Here is a 13,278-nt window from a genome sequence, read left to right as displayed (position 1 = left end):
TTTATTATCAAGTTAGAAATAATTATAAATAAAACAATTTGTACAACGCAACATTTATCTCATGTGTGTTTTCGATCGTAACTTCTAACTACTAGTAAGCACAGCAGTAAAAGATAAGAAGTGAAAACTCCCTAGAAAATCACAAGCCTCTGGTGCTCAAGTGCGTTACTAACACGGAATGGCGCCACGTCTGGATCGATTCTTTTTATTTGCAAGTTTTAAAAAACGGGGGTAGATTTGTTAAATGTGTTGAAGGGGCTACGAGTAATATTAAAAAAACTAGTTATTTTTATTTTTTAACTCTCTGAACACTTACTGAGTAACGCGGGAAAATATAAATACAAAAAAAATGACCGGTGAAATAGACGTCAAGTGCAGAATTAAGTTAAAGCGGCGTATTGTGGAAAATACGCTAAAAGGCAAAGTTGAAATAATTTCAACTAAAGTACTAGTTATTAAGAATGCCTACATTGAAGTAAATTGGAAAAATTTTATGCTAGTTCTGCAGAATGCATGTTTTAGATAACAGGATTCGCAACTTGTGGTTGGAAATTGGATGCGGTTTATATCATGTTCCCTAAAATATATACCGAAGATACTGATGTTAAAGGCTTTCAACAATTTTATTACACGCGCCACACACTTTGTGGTGGAGAGATCGCTCACGAGCACAAAATGAATGAAGTTTATAAGTTTAAATGTTATTGGCCGTCACGTTTACCGGGAACTTGGTTTGGAGATTTCGGGAATATTGAGTAAATATAAAACGTAGAGGAGCAAATTGGGCACGATTTTTCCAGATATGTAGCCAAAGTTACGATTAAATTAGATAACGAATTAGATGTTTATACTCATTCACAACTCATTTATGTGAAATTTCGGAGACACTTATCAACGGAGAAACACCTCCTATTTGAGTGTAGAGTCGACGTTTCACGCAATTTCTTCACAACGAAATCAATCGGACATGTTACTGTGAGTGTTTGGCTACCGATTTGCGGAATTGCTGCTGGTCAATCTCTACCAGTAATCTGCTCGGTTACCAATTACTCCAAGCTGCACTTCGGGAGTCTCATCTTCGTTTTGACAAGAATTGACATTTACAGGTCTTTTTCCTGACTTTTCTCAAAGCGAAACTAAATTTCTTGTAGAAGCGACACCCCTATATCTTTGGTGAAGACAGTTCGGACGGACGTATGCCGCGTTGCCCGAATGGTYAATATCCACAGAGGTAGATACGATTACTACTCAGTTCTGCAAACTGATGCAGACACCATCCCCACAAACCAATTCTACAAATGCACCTGTTGTCAAGTTATTTATGAAGTGTGGGTCTCAGTGCAAGGCGCTTTCAAGCGCTATAGGAGCTTTGGATACCCCAATATTGACACCCCCGGCATTCCAGTCATAGTTGGAACAAAACCCCTGCGAAACTTRAATACGTATGAAATAACAGCAGAGATTTTTAAGAAAATGTATGAGACTCATCTACCCGTATTGTTTGATGAGTTGCCTGAAGACGTCAGGCAAATTATACACACGACTGATGAAGAACTAAGTAGAGATGCTATACAGAATCTGGAAAGACAACTCCACGTCAATGAACAAATAATAAGTTCAATCAAACAATCAAGCTCACAAAAACTCAAAAGCTTAAACGATCCATAACTTTATTTCTTTAATCAAATGTTAACAATAAAAATCATGATGGTAAGACACCTCCTTGGACTAAAACTTGTCTTGCCGCATTATTTATATGTTTGAATCTATCTGGGCCCAACTGAATACCCCCATACCTTAAATTATTTAATTTAACGATAATAACGGTATTTAAAAATATTCTATTCACCATCTAGAAACAACGACCATCACATTGGTCACATTTAAAATTTGTAATAAATGTAAAACGCGTCCTCCAGCGTGTGTCTCACCATCGTCATCACAGTCTTGAAGAATTGTTCCTTGAGGAGTCAGTATTCTATAAGCTGAGACATTATGAGTTGCTTGGGCAATTTTCTTATTATCAAGTAAATGATTTATAAATTCTCTACAATATCAAATTAGTTATTTATAAAAACTGGGAAACATAAAATACTTTGTCTCGTGTAACGAGTGAACCCGAGCTAAGTGACCCTGAAAAACACTTTTCCTGTCTTGTATAATATCCCCATGTATCACTTCTAGAACCGTTTCTTTTCTTATTTCTTGCTTCTCTTCCACTTCGTTCAAATCTTCTGGCTGGGAAGCATTTGCAACCTCTGAACATTGGTCTACAATCTCCTTCAACTTTTCTATCCATTGAAACAGAATAGGGCTTCCCTGGCTACTTCTAAGAAAATATCACAACAATGGTAGAATTATTAAATGTTTTTAGGTTTTTACTCATAAATGCGGCTAAATTCGTCACAAATTAGTTGTTTCTGCTCCAGCGGTAATGTTGGAGCCAATAACTCGAAATTTGGGGGCTTATTTGACGGATAATCATCATTCAAGGTAATGAATAATTTAACATTGGGATTAATTTGAATGCTGTAACAATTGGTTTCCGCTTCCAGTCGCCAGTTATCGTCATAAATAGATTTTAGGGCTTCAATTTCCTCACACTGTTCTACTAAATTGTCCATTTTTGGCAAAACACATTTTTTTAGTTATGAAAGTAAGGTTATATTTACATTTTTCTGTCATTCTGATTCAACAGCAAAATTAACGAAAAAAATATCGATGTTGTATATTATCGATAATAAATCAACGATCCCCGCTATATCGCTACTAAATATCAATATTTAGTTAAAAACATTGTTTTTTTTTAAATCATTTTTTAGTCACATTGAATTAAAATTCACTAAATTTTTAAAATTAAAAATAAATAAAATAAGTAACTAAACCACAATTTCAATAAACAGTTTTAATATATCAAAGTGAAAACACTGATATATAAAAAGTATTTAAATAAAGATATAAAATAATAAATAACAAAATAATAATTAAAATATTTTAATAAATTATGAATAGATATTGTGTTTTAGAAAATGTGTTATTTAAGATTTCAAATTTACTTTTACAATAAAAAGATTCAATTAATTTGAACTAAATCGAGCGCAAAAGTGGATTGGTAGCACTGCAGGAACTGACAACACCCATTTATTATTCTAAAACAAAAGTTTTGTCAGTGCGATTTGAGGTTATATACAGTCGAATTGCAATATATTAATTGAATTAAGTGCTTAATTACACACACACGATGCAGTCTTATCCGAAATTAATGGAACTGCGTCCTGATAGATCTTTATTGAACTCAGATTTTGACGGCTATAAGTTGTCTCTGGCCGCGATCAGGAAGATTTCAGAGCAACTAAAAGTGCCAGTGGATAGATTAGTGCCGGATGTAAATCAATATTCGCTGCTCCATACAAAACTCTTCGCTCTGCACAATCATTTAATTGGTGAAATAGTTGATAACTTTGAATCAGTTTATTTCATTGATATGGAGTTAAACGTTGAAAAATACTATATTGAATCAATGTCAAATTCTTTCAACAAAACAACTTTGTGGGCGGTACCCCTACAAAAAGAAAGAAGTCCTGGGGATTACAATGTTTCAATGAAATTTGCCTCGAGTGAGATTGCTGTTGTGGCAGATGGGATGGGCTGTCTCTATGTATTAGACAGAGGTTGCAGAGACATTGACGATCCGTGGGAAATACTCTTTTCTGGAGACGTTACAGGCCCTGATCAGAAATTTATTGTAACAGATGCAGTTGTTAAAGAGGCGTCAAAACCAGAGTTGCATTTATTATTGACCAGTATAAGACAAACGGAGGAAAACGGAAAAAATGCAACCATTTTGCATTGGATAACGTTGGAAAAAAGTGATTCTTGGAACCAAGTAGCTCTGAGGGAACTAACGGTTAATGGTTTCGTCCAATATGCAAACTTTGAACGCACTTGTGATGCAGTTTATGTAGTCAGTGATGATGGTTGTAAGTTCACCCTGGATTCGGAAAATGTAATCAAAAAAGCCCCACCAGAAAATAAAGAAAAAAAGTACAAGTGGAGCCAAACTGGTGAAGATTTAACCATAAAACTTCCGCTTTGTGCGGATTTCAAGAAAAATTTACTCCTTGTAAATACCGAATCAACCCAGATCGCAGTCAAATACGAAAGTGCGACTCTTATGGAAGGAAAATTGTACCACCCGATAGACCCTGACGTGACTAATTGGACCACTGAGTCAACCACTCTCGTCCTAACTTTACATAAACGCGAACCTGGCCTTATGTGGCCCCAGGTCTTCGAAGGCGCCGATTCTGGCGAGTATGAACCSGATCCGGCTTTGGTCAGCGAAGTTTCGGAGAGACTGGCCCCACGAACTAGCGATAKCGAGGTGGTGCCACCCACAGGGACCACTTTCAACAGCCAACAAGTGGAAGAGTGTGACTTTGAGTGCGATAAGTTGACCGTATTTGAACGAATCTCTCGCGATTCGCATGAGGTCACCCATAAAATCAATTTGGGGTCACACCAAGTACTCCTAAGTGTCCTCCTAGGTGAATTTGAGACAAATCAGCCGTTGGCGATTGGAATTCGAAGTGACGTTGATACTTGTATTTGGCAACCGACATATGAAAATGATTTTCGATTGGTGCACAAAGGCACTTTGCTAGCTATGGGTTATATTCAGGTGAGTTGAAGACTTGAAATACATTTTCTCATTATATTTTCCAGGCGTCGAAACAGCAAATGAAGTTTTTTGTGACCTCTCCTGACTTGAATTATGCTGTTATTTGCGAGTCGAAAAAACATATTTTTATTTATTGCCAACATAAAAGGATTGATTTCAATCAGTTAAGGAATAGAATAACTGGAATGAACGTAAACTCACGCTCCCAGCAACAAGTTTATACTCTACCTGGAAATGATGAAATTCTAGGGATTTATGCTTCAAACACTTATTTGTATGTCTTGGGAGACAATTTCTTAACAGCACTTCAATTGTGATTTTTTTTTTAATTTTTTGTAACGATTAGATCTAAGAAATAGAAATAAATAAGTTTCAACGTTTTGTAACAACTTGTTGACATGCGGACGCAATATCGGGGTATTTATATTGAAAACCTAAAGCCATTGTTCTCTTTGGCAAAACTTTTTGTCCTTCAGTTAACATATTAGCTCTTTCTTCATTAAGTAAAACATTCAGGACGAACTTAGGAACGGGGAAAAAAGCCGGACGTCTCATAGCCTTCGCAAAAGCCTAAAAATCTCAATAAATCACTATCCAAAAATAGCAAAATTCGTACGTCTGAAAATTCTTTATTTGTGATGTTTTGTGGCGCCACTCCATTTAGAGTCCCGTCAACTTTCCCATTCTTGAGTGCAAATAAAATTAGTCCGGTAAGATCGTCAATGTGAATCCAGGGCAAGTACTGGTCGCCAGGCATTACTGGGCCCCCCAGTCCGCAAAAGAACGGCAAGTAGAGCTGTTTGATCATCCCTCCGTTTCGCCCCAAAACAACGCCGCTACGTATCGTCACTTGCCTCGTGGGCCCTGCGGGAAGCTTGGCTGCTTTTTCCCACTCATGACAAAGCCGTGAGAAAAAATCGAACTCTGGTTCTACACTAGTTTCATCGTATTCTCTGACTTTATCAGGTTTGTAGATCCCAACTCCTGATATAGTCACAAAAACTGAGGGTTTATTTTGTGCGTTTGATATTGCCTTGGCCAGGGATAAAGTCGTGTTGATTCTCGAGTTGAAGACGTTTTGTTTAAAGCCGGCGTTCCAGCGTTGTTTCATGTCTAGGACATTTTGTCCAGCTAAATTAATCACAGCTGTTGTTCCTTCGGGAAGTCCGACACGGTTCAAGTCGTTCCAGGTCATACGTTGGGGACCCGGCATTCGGGAAATGACAGTAACGCCATACCCTTGAGACTTTAAAGTCTTACATAAGTGACTTCCTATGAAGCCCGTACCGCCCCCTTTAAATTAGGTTACACTATTTAAGTAAACAAAGGCAAGAAAAGGTGCAACTAACCCACGAGAGCGGTGCCTAAAGCTTTGGACATATTCGTTGATGATGATGGTTGTTTTTAGCCAGACATCTCATAACCTATAAAACAAATTAAAAAAAAATCAATATTAAAAAAATCCAAGCAAATAATTGTAAATACTAAAGATAACACAAACAATAATTAATAAAACAGCTCAAAATTCACATAAACAACTTTTTCGTATATTTACATTTTCAAATGACGTTAAGTTGGCGCACCTGTCTGCAACAACAATAACCTAAAAAAAAGTGTGTTGTGAGTGTTTAACCACATTTTTTATTCGTCTTTTGGTCATTTTTACGTGAAAAATATGGAAAACTAACTTTTCCAAAATGTCGGATGTGGTCGAGTTACTCTTTTTCGACACTTTTGCTCACGACAACACTGAGGTAAGATTTTCATCCTTGTTTTTCTCGCTTACGAGTTTCTTAAATTAGGAGTTAAACTTGGATCTAGTGCAGTTTCCCAAACCCGTGTACGTCACTGAAGTCCGCATCATCCCTTTGGGGGCTAGGGTTCAAGCGGATTTTCCCGGAGGCGTCCGGCTTGGGGCTACTAACCCCAGTCAGTTTCAAATCGAATTTTTTGTAAATGATTTGGGGAAGCCTGGCGCGAGTACATTTGAGAGTTTAGGGGGGTTTGAGTATAATCAAAACGGTTGCATCAATTTGAATTGTGTCCCAGAAGACACCGTCAGAAAAATACCCACAGATGGGTTGGTTTTAAGGGGGTGGTATACAACAATCACCCTAGCCGTTTATGGTACTTTAACGAATAATATTACTGAACAAATTATTCAACCGGTTGTTAATCCGGCGCTACCAACGCAACCCAATACCATAGCAGACGCCCAGCAGATAATTTCGGGAAATAATATTGAAAATGAGTGGAGTCAAGAAAATATCACAAATGTCCCAATTGAGTATAATCAAAATGCCGCCCCGTATCAACAGGGCTATAATCAATCTGAGAATTACCCACAGGAATATAACGAGTATTACAGCGACGTCCCTAAGGACCCTAGGAGTTACCATCACCCACCTGAGGGAGACTGGGACACGAAGGTGAGACCCAGAAGTGGCGAAAATGAACGAGAGAGGGAACGGGATAGAGACAGAGAACGGACCAGGGAGGGGTATCAGGTAAGTACCAGGGTGGTCCCAAAATGTAAAATTGACATTTTTTTATTTAGAAGACTGGTAGTACTGAGCGCGACCACAGCCGCAGCGAGACGGAAAGGCGAGACAGAGACCGTGACAAAACCTACCCTAGGTCTCGTAGCCGCGACAGAGATAGACAGTCCCGAGACTACAGTCGTGACGTCAGTAGGGAACGGGATTGGGATCGGAACGATCGGGATTGGGATCGTGACAGGGCCCGAGACCGAGACCGATCGTATAAACACGACGAGAGTTACCGAAGGGCGTACAATAGGGAGGAGCGAGAGGAGCGGAAACGGCCGAGGACGCCGCCAATCCAGTCACCGAAACGGCCACACACTCCACACGGGGAGCGAAAAGAACCGACTCCTCCCGAAGTTGACAGTTTTAGTGAAGAGGAGGAAAGACGGGAGAAGGAATCCAAGGACGAAGCCACAGTTAAGAGTCCTGCCAAGGAGGTTATAACCCCTCCTACTGAAGACACCGCTCAAATGGATGTCGAGGAATTCGAGCCGATTTTGAGTGACGAGGAGATTGTTGACGAAGAAATGGACTATGATTTCGGGGCGTACACAAATAATGACGATTTAATTAAGTTGTTTATACCGGGAGTCACGAATTTGCGCAAATTTGAGAAGACACCTCCGTTTAGTTTTACGAATGGGGGTTTAAATGTTGAGGAGAATTTGAAGACGACGATTGGAATAGTTGATGATTATTTCAAGTCGAGTATTACTAAATACGTTTTGGAGGATTTCACGAAACTTAACACTGAAATCAAAGAGGAGTTTATACATTTGTGCGAAAAGCTCATTAACACGTTTGGTTCAATTGAGCATTTTTGTGAAATAATCAAAATTCATGTTGCTATAAAGTCACGTGACTTTCGCGATGATAAGGAATTGYTCGAGCAAGTTAATTCGATTACTTGCACTCTTCTCGATTGGTTGAAAATCGCGCTGAGTTARGAAATGGCGAATATTCAAGATCAGCCGGTGTACAAAATCCGCCACATTAAATGTGGAGTCAGACTTGCCGAATGGTGTTGCAACAGCGGGGAATTTATTAAAATTCTATGGGAATCAGGCTTCAATATTCATGAAGTTCTTTTAAATCTTTACGATCAGGAATATATGGCTTTATCCATCAAACTTATGATAATTAAAGCACTGGATACGTATCTCTTGCACAAATTTGCAATTGAGAAGTTCCTTTTGGGTGATGGTTCCAACGGTTGTCGGGAGAACGGCTTTCATGACTCATTAACCGTTTCTAAAAACAATGGTTATAAAACACTGGTGGAGAAACTACGCAAGAATCCTTCAGTTCGTCTGAAATTTGCCTTGAATTCAACTCTGAAAAAAATCAATTTGTACGAAGTTTTTCATAAGATGCACTCGATTCTCATGGAAATGCGTAATTGCCCATCCGAGATCAGCCAAAGTGATGTAACTTTGATTACGAAATGTTTGGAACAAATTTTGAATGCGTCACAGAATGGACAGTTTGTTTTTTCACAACCGAAACGGTTTCTTCCTGTTGCGGCCCAGTTCGAAATAATTCGAACCGAATCTAAGAACATTCTAGTCGAATATTTCCGAATGTTTGATATTATTCAGTGTTTCTTCCTACTATTGACGTGCCCCAATACTTTGAATTTACCGGCGATTAAAACTCCGATATTTGAGATATTGTCTGATCTGTTAAAAACCCCTGAAGGTTTGGAATATGTAGTTGATAATTATCAGACTGTGCACGCCRTGCTTGGGTGTCTCTTGAGAACAGATGAAGATATACAATACCAGGATTACATCGAGATTAAATCTCATAATTTGGGTTTAGAGSCGGCGTACAAAACTGAAGTTATTTATTACGTGGAAAGTTTGAAAAGCCTTGASGGGAAAGATTACGACTCGGTGGAAGTTGTCGACCAATTACACGGCCTATTCTGCTTGACTTTCACTCACATCGGCCGGATTTGCGTCGCAGAAGTGTTGGGAATGAAGGATAACATAAAATGTTTGTTACAGTTTCTGGAGGAAGTGCACACCAAAGARAAGTCTGAGAATCAGTTAAATAAGATTAAGAAATCACCAGGACTTGCATACATRGTCGATTTGATTCACTTTACTGTGACWGCAGTCGCGAACATACAATTCTTGGAAACTTACTTCAAGCAAATATTTCAGTTGGTAGAAATGCATGAGATTTTTGATGATTCAATTTGTCAGAAGTTGACTGAAATCAAGTCGTATTTAAATCCACTTGAAAACGTTACTTTGAACTATGATAATATTTCCCATTTTGTTGAAATTATTAATAAGCAAATTGATAACGTGACAGCGTTTCCGGGTCAGCTGATAACAAGCTTGAGAGTGATACATTACTTGGGGATATCCCCCTATTCGGGGACTTCACCTATACTTGCTGAGAATCCCTTGAGTAACTATGTCGAGCTTAAGTACAAACACGTGATTCTTCAATTGTTTTCACTCGACGGTACTTCGATTCTGACTAAGTTATTGCAGAAAATCTGTGATCACTACCAACAGCCAAGCATGCATACTTCAGTTTATGTGTCTCTTCAAGGTTTCCTCATCGTCAATGTGATCACTCCTTGTGTTGACCTCCTTAAACAAATGCTGACCTACGTGATACAATGCCGTAACACTAACTTTAAAGACTTGACTGCAGTTCCAATTCTCTTACAGACTTACAGTTTGCTGTATTCATTTCCTACAACCTCCGGTGCCTACAACCAGGCTCAAGAGATCTGTAAAGTCATCATCGACACTCTTCTGGTCTACACTCAACCAATTTCGGATCAAATCCACGAAAAAGATTCGTTAAATAAAACTCTATGGACTCTGATGTGTGGGGAAGTGATCAAATATGTCACTTCAGCTCCTTACACATTTATTCCCGGACTGTTGATATTATCCGAGTTGTTACCACTGCCGTTACCGATCCAAACCAGAGACAAGCTATCGCCAGAAGAGGTCACGTGGGCTGTGAATTTGAGGAAATTGTGGTCGGCACATCTACACCCTCACAGTGGGATCATCCAAGAACTTATAAACAAGTTGTGCACGACTTCGCATCAACAGTTATTGAATTTATTGAGAAGGGTTTGTGTTCAGTTGGCCGATTTGGCGGCAAATTCCGCCGTTATGATTGCTCGAGGAATTCTAGATTCGGTCTATAAGGCGCTGGTGCCGAGTGAGGACAGTAAAGTAGGAATCTGTAATAGTTATGTGACCCGATTGTTGAACTTCTTGGCATGTTTGGTCACTCATAGTACTCTCAAATGTGCGGTTCTCCACTTGATCCACAGCTCGAATAAGAGTGACGAAAAATATCCCGGTTTGGTCCATATTTTTGGCCAAGTCTTGCGAATTAGTAATAGTAGCACCAGTCATATACAGGCGCAAGAGTGTATTTTAAGTATTATTCAAGTGTTTTGCGACATTGAGATTACTCTTCTTCAGAATACAATTGAAAAAGACTTGACCTCGGAAATGTACCTCGCGAATGCTCTGCCGGTCAAGGAGCATCTTTTGAGCTTCATTTCAATGATTTTGGATTATTTGAAAGTTGATAGTTCATTTGTTACGTATTTACAAGCCGTGAGGACGTTGCTGCTGTTGACAGAGCACGACTACGGTTTTTACCACATGAGGGAACAAATGAATAAGAAAAACGATCTCTTTGGCGTCGTCTTGAATAAGTTGGCGAAGAATTTTTCGAAAAATAACGCCGAATGTTTATCGACAATGAATACTTTAGTCGAGTTGATTCGAGTTTGTTCGACGACAGAGGAAGTGGAAGCGACGTTATTTTACACACCGAGGAAAATGAAGATGAGTTTAGGAGAAATAAAGGGTCTTGTGGGGTGGAAAAGTGAGGAGGTGGAGGAAAAGCATCCTTTATTCACTTTGGAGGAGATTCTCAAGGTAATACATGAGTTTGTAAGGAAAATTTCGTTTGTAGTTCATGCGAAAATTAACTTTCTTTGTTTAAGAAACTCAAAGATGAGGACATCACCTTCGAGAGTATGCTGGAGGGAGTGAGTGGTGTGGTTAAGTTCCTCCAATCGGATTCTCCTGACAGTAAAGAGACATTAACCGAACCGATCTTGCCCGAACCGGAAACCCTCCTCATCCAGTTTTCCGGTCGACTCATTTTCAGCAATTCYGATGTTTGTGACGAAAGACTGACAATAAGATACTGGTTGTCGATGGCGAATGACGAATCCGAAAACGAGAATGTGTCATGTGACCTAGCCGAAATCGCCCGTCAGTATTTGCCACAAGATTTCAATATCGCAAAGGAAATCGAAAAATTGTGTCGAATCTGTCCTTCGGATAATAGCAACGAAAAGGAGAATCATGATAATGACCAGAAGACGAAAACGAAGAAACCTTTCAGTATATTTTTTGCTTTGAAAGTTTAGATTTTAGTTCAATGTGCGTTTTTTAGTTACTCCAGTTAGGTCGCGAGGTTTTCCAAGGACCATCCAGCAAAGGTCGGATTTGTTCCGTTCAAGGCCGCCGAATACGTCGAGGCCACCSTCGTTGCATGTGGATGATTTTGTGGCTTTAGAGACTTGTGGGGCGCAGCCGACGGGACCGACAGGATATAATAAGTTCAGTAGGGAGCTTTTGGCATCAACTAGYATTGCGCGGGGGAGTAGAGGGAGGGCTTTTGTTACGTCGGAGCGATCAGTACATTGCAGACAAATGTAAGTTTCGTGTTGTGAAGGGTAGGTAGATTGAATTTGATTTTTAGGTCGTGGTGGGGTATGAGCCTCTCTCGGAGTCCTTATCAATAATTAAGTGTATCGTTTTATGTGTTTGAATGTTCCAATAAATTTGATTTCTGTGATTATTCAATTTTTTACTTGGAAACATCCTCCAGTTTTATAAAAATAAAAATGTATTATTACGTCTGTTTTATTTTTTGCTTACACCATACCAGTCCCCATTTTCCTTTCATCATCACAAAAATAGTGAAAATTGACAAACCACCACAAAAAATCAGTCCACAAACTCCACTCACTAACAAAATTGGTGTTTGTGAAAAAGAGCTTAAAATATCTTCATTAAGGGGTAAAATTGGTACAATTATTAACATAAATAGCATATAAAAAATCCCTATGACACTCAAACTCAGCATTGTAATACTATAAACCTTATTTGACACTGCCATGTTTTATCCTGTGTATTCCTCTTCYAATRTCTTAAAGTCTTCTTCAGTGAAAACAGTTTTTTGGACCTTCTTGCGTTTTTTATTTTCTTTAACTGGCCTTCCAGTGACTGCCCTTTGAATTATCTAAAGAAAAAATGTATTTTAAWCAACTTTTGAGATAACAAAAAAGGTTGAATGAAACCTTTTGTGTAGTTTCTCTATCAAGTTCGATAGTACACGCTTTTTCGATTTCTTTGAGCTTTTTCAAATTTTCCTTCAAAATTTCATTTTTGCTTTTAAAATTTTTCTTCGCTTCTATAACTGTTAGTTTCTTTGAAGTTGCCAATGCACCAATTTTTTCTAAAATTCAATCATAAAATGAGGTATGATATAAATACAATTTTGTCTTCTAATTACCTTTTCGTCCTTTTCTGGTAATGTTTTTCGTAATTTTTAGTTTCTCAGGTATCAAGCTAAAGACATCTTTTGCATTATTCTTACACTTCTTATCTAAAATTTAAAGAAAAAGCGAATAAATGCAAACATGAGGCAGAAAGTTTTTACCTTTAGATTGTTTCCTAAAATCAGGGTCTACAATTTCCAAAGCCTTTTGAACCAACGCAGAAGACATTTTAATTAATTAAAACAACGTCAAAAACTCATTTCCTTAAATCTTTTGAGACATTAAAATTAAATATGTTTATAACAATAATAATACGATTATTATAGGTTATGTTAATTGTGACAATCAATGTTTCCAATAAAAGAATAATTAATTTTAAATTTTCAGATTTTCACTATTTTTCCAAATAAGTGAGAAATTTTGAAATGTTTAAATGGTGAACAATTTATTTTTTGTTTAAATTATAGTTTTTGTTTCAAAAA

General features: G+C 38.1%; 6 protein-coding genes across 8 annotated transcripts; 3 read left to right on the top strand and 3 right to left on the bottom strand.

Moving 5' to 3' along the window:
- Window positions 1-183: 183 nt before the first annotated feature.
- On the top strand, window positions 184-1,734 carry LOC123014537. The gene is made up of 4 exons (XM_044413704.1): window positions 184-475; window positions 523-755; window positions 801-1,106; window positions 1,152-1,734. The coding sequence occupies exons 1-4, from the start codon at window positions 350-352 to the stop codon at window positions 1,666-1,668; spliced, it is 1,182 nt and encodes a 393-aa protein (XP_044269639.1). The 5' UTR covers window positions 184-349; the 3' UTR covers window positions 1,669-1,734.
- Window positions 1,654-2,771, bottom strand: LOC123014538 (protein IMPACT-A-like). The gene is made up of 4 exons (XM_044413705.1): window positions 2,383-2,771; window positions 2,096-2,329; window positions 1,850-2,047; window positions 1,654-1,796 (listed from the first exon to the last, which is right to left on the bottom strand). Exons 1-4 carry the CDS (start codon window positions 2,622-2,624, stop codon window positions 1,703-1,705), a joined length of 768 nt encoding a protein of 255 aa, XP_044269640.1. The 5' UTR covers window positions 2,625-2,771; the 3' UTR covers window positions 1,654-1,702.
- A 360-nt stretch (window positions 2,772-3,131) lies between these two features.
- Window positions 3,132-5,062, top strand: LOC123015004 (nudC domain-containing protein 1). The gene is made up of 2 exons (XM_044414404.1): window positions 3,132-4,681; window positions 4,726-5,062. The coding sequence occupies exons 1-2, from the start codon at window positions 3,242-3,244 to the stop codon at window positions 4,996-4,998; spliced, it is 1,713 nt and encodes a 570-aa protein (XP_044270339.1). The 5' UTR covers window positions 3,132-3,241; the 3' UTR covers window positions 4,999-5,062.
- Window positions 4,649-6,303, bottom strand: LOC123015007 (epimerase family protein SDR39U1). The gene is made up of 4 exons (XM_044414408.1): window positions 6,237-6,303; window positions 6,031-6,105; window positions 5,298-5,974; window positions 4,649-5,251 (listed from the first exon to the last, which is right to left on the bottom strand). Exons 2-4 carry the CDS (start codon window positions 6,059-6,061, stop codon window positions 5,054-5,056), a joined length of 906 nt encoding a protein of 301 aa, XP_044270343.1. The 5' UTR covers window positions 6,062-6,105; window positions 6,237-6,303; the 3' UTR covers window positions 4,649-5,053.
- On the top strand, window positions 6,021-12,150 carry LOC123015002 (protein virilizer). Of its 3 annotated transcripts, none has more exon segments than XM_044414401.1 (6): window positions 6,021-6,435; window positions 6,484-7,188; window positions 7,242-11,174; window positions 11,228-11,633; window positions 11,686-11,947; window positions 11,995-12,150. In XM_044414401.1, coding segments are annotated over 6 exon segments (5,406 nt in total). In that variant the 5' UTR covers window positions 6,021-6,378; the 3' UTR covers window positions 12,038-12,150.
- Window positions 12,143-13,165, bottom strand: LOC123015008 (active regulator of SIRT1-like). Its single transcript, XM_044414409.1, has 4 exons — window positions 12,958-13,165; window positions 12,811-12,903; window positions 12,596-12,753; window positions 12,143-12,537 (listed from the first exon to the last, which is right to left on the bottom strand). The coding sequence occupies exons 1-4, from the start codon at window positions 13,022-13,024 to the stop codon at window positions 12,418-12,420; spliced, it is 438 nt and encodes a 145-aa protein (XP_044270344.1). The 5' UTR covers window positions 13,025-13,165; the 3' UTR covers window positions 12,143-12,417.
- Between the last annotated feature and the right edge of the window lie 113 nt (window positions 13,166-13,278).

The sequence above is a fragment of the Tribolium madens genome, unplaced genomic scaffold, assembly GCF_015345945.1.
Source record: "Tribolium madens isolate multiple individuals breed KSU strain unplaced genomic scaffold, Tmad_KSU_1.1 Scaffold_97;HRSCAF=244;Tcas5.2_LG3a, whole genome shotgun sequence".
NCBI classification, from domain to species: Eukaryota; Metazoa; Arthropoda; class Insecta; order Coleoptera; family Tenebrionidae; genus Tribolium; species Tribolium madens.
Note: the sequence above shows the minus strand (reverse complement) of the source record. Positions and strands in the feature narration are given on the sequence as shown.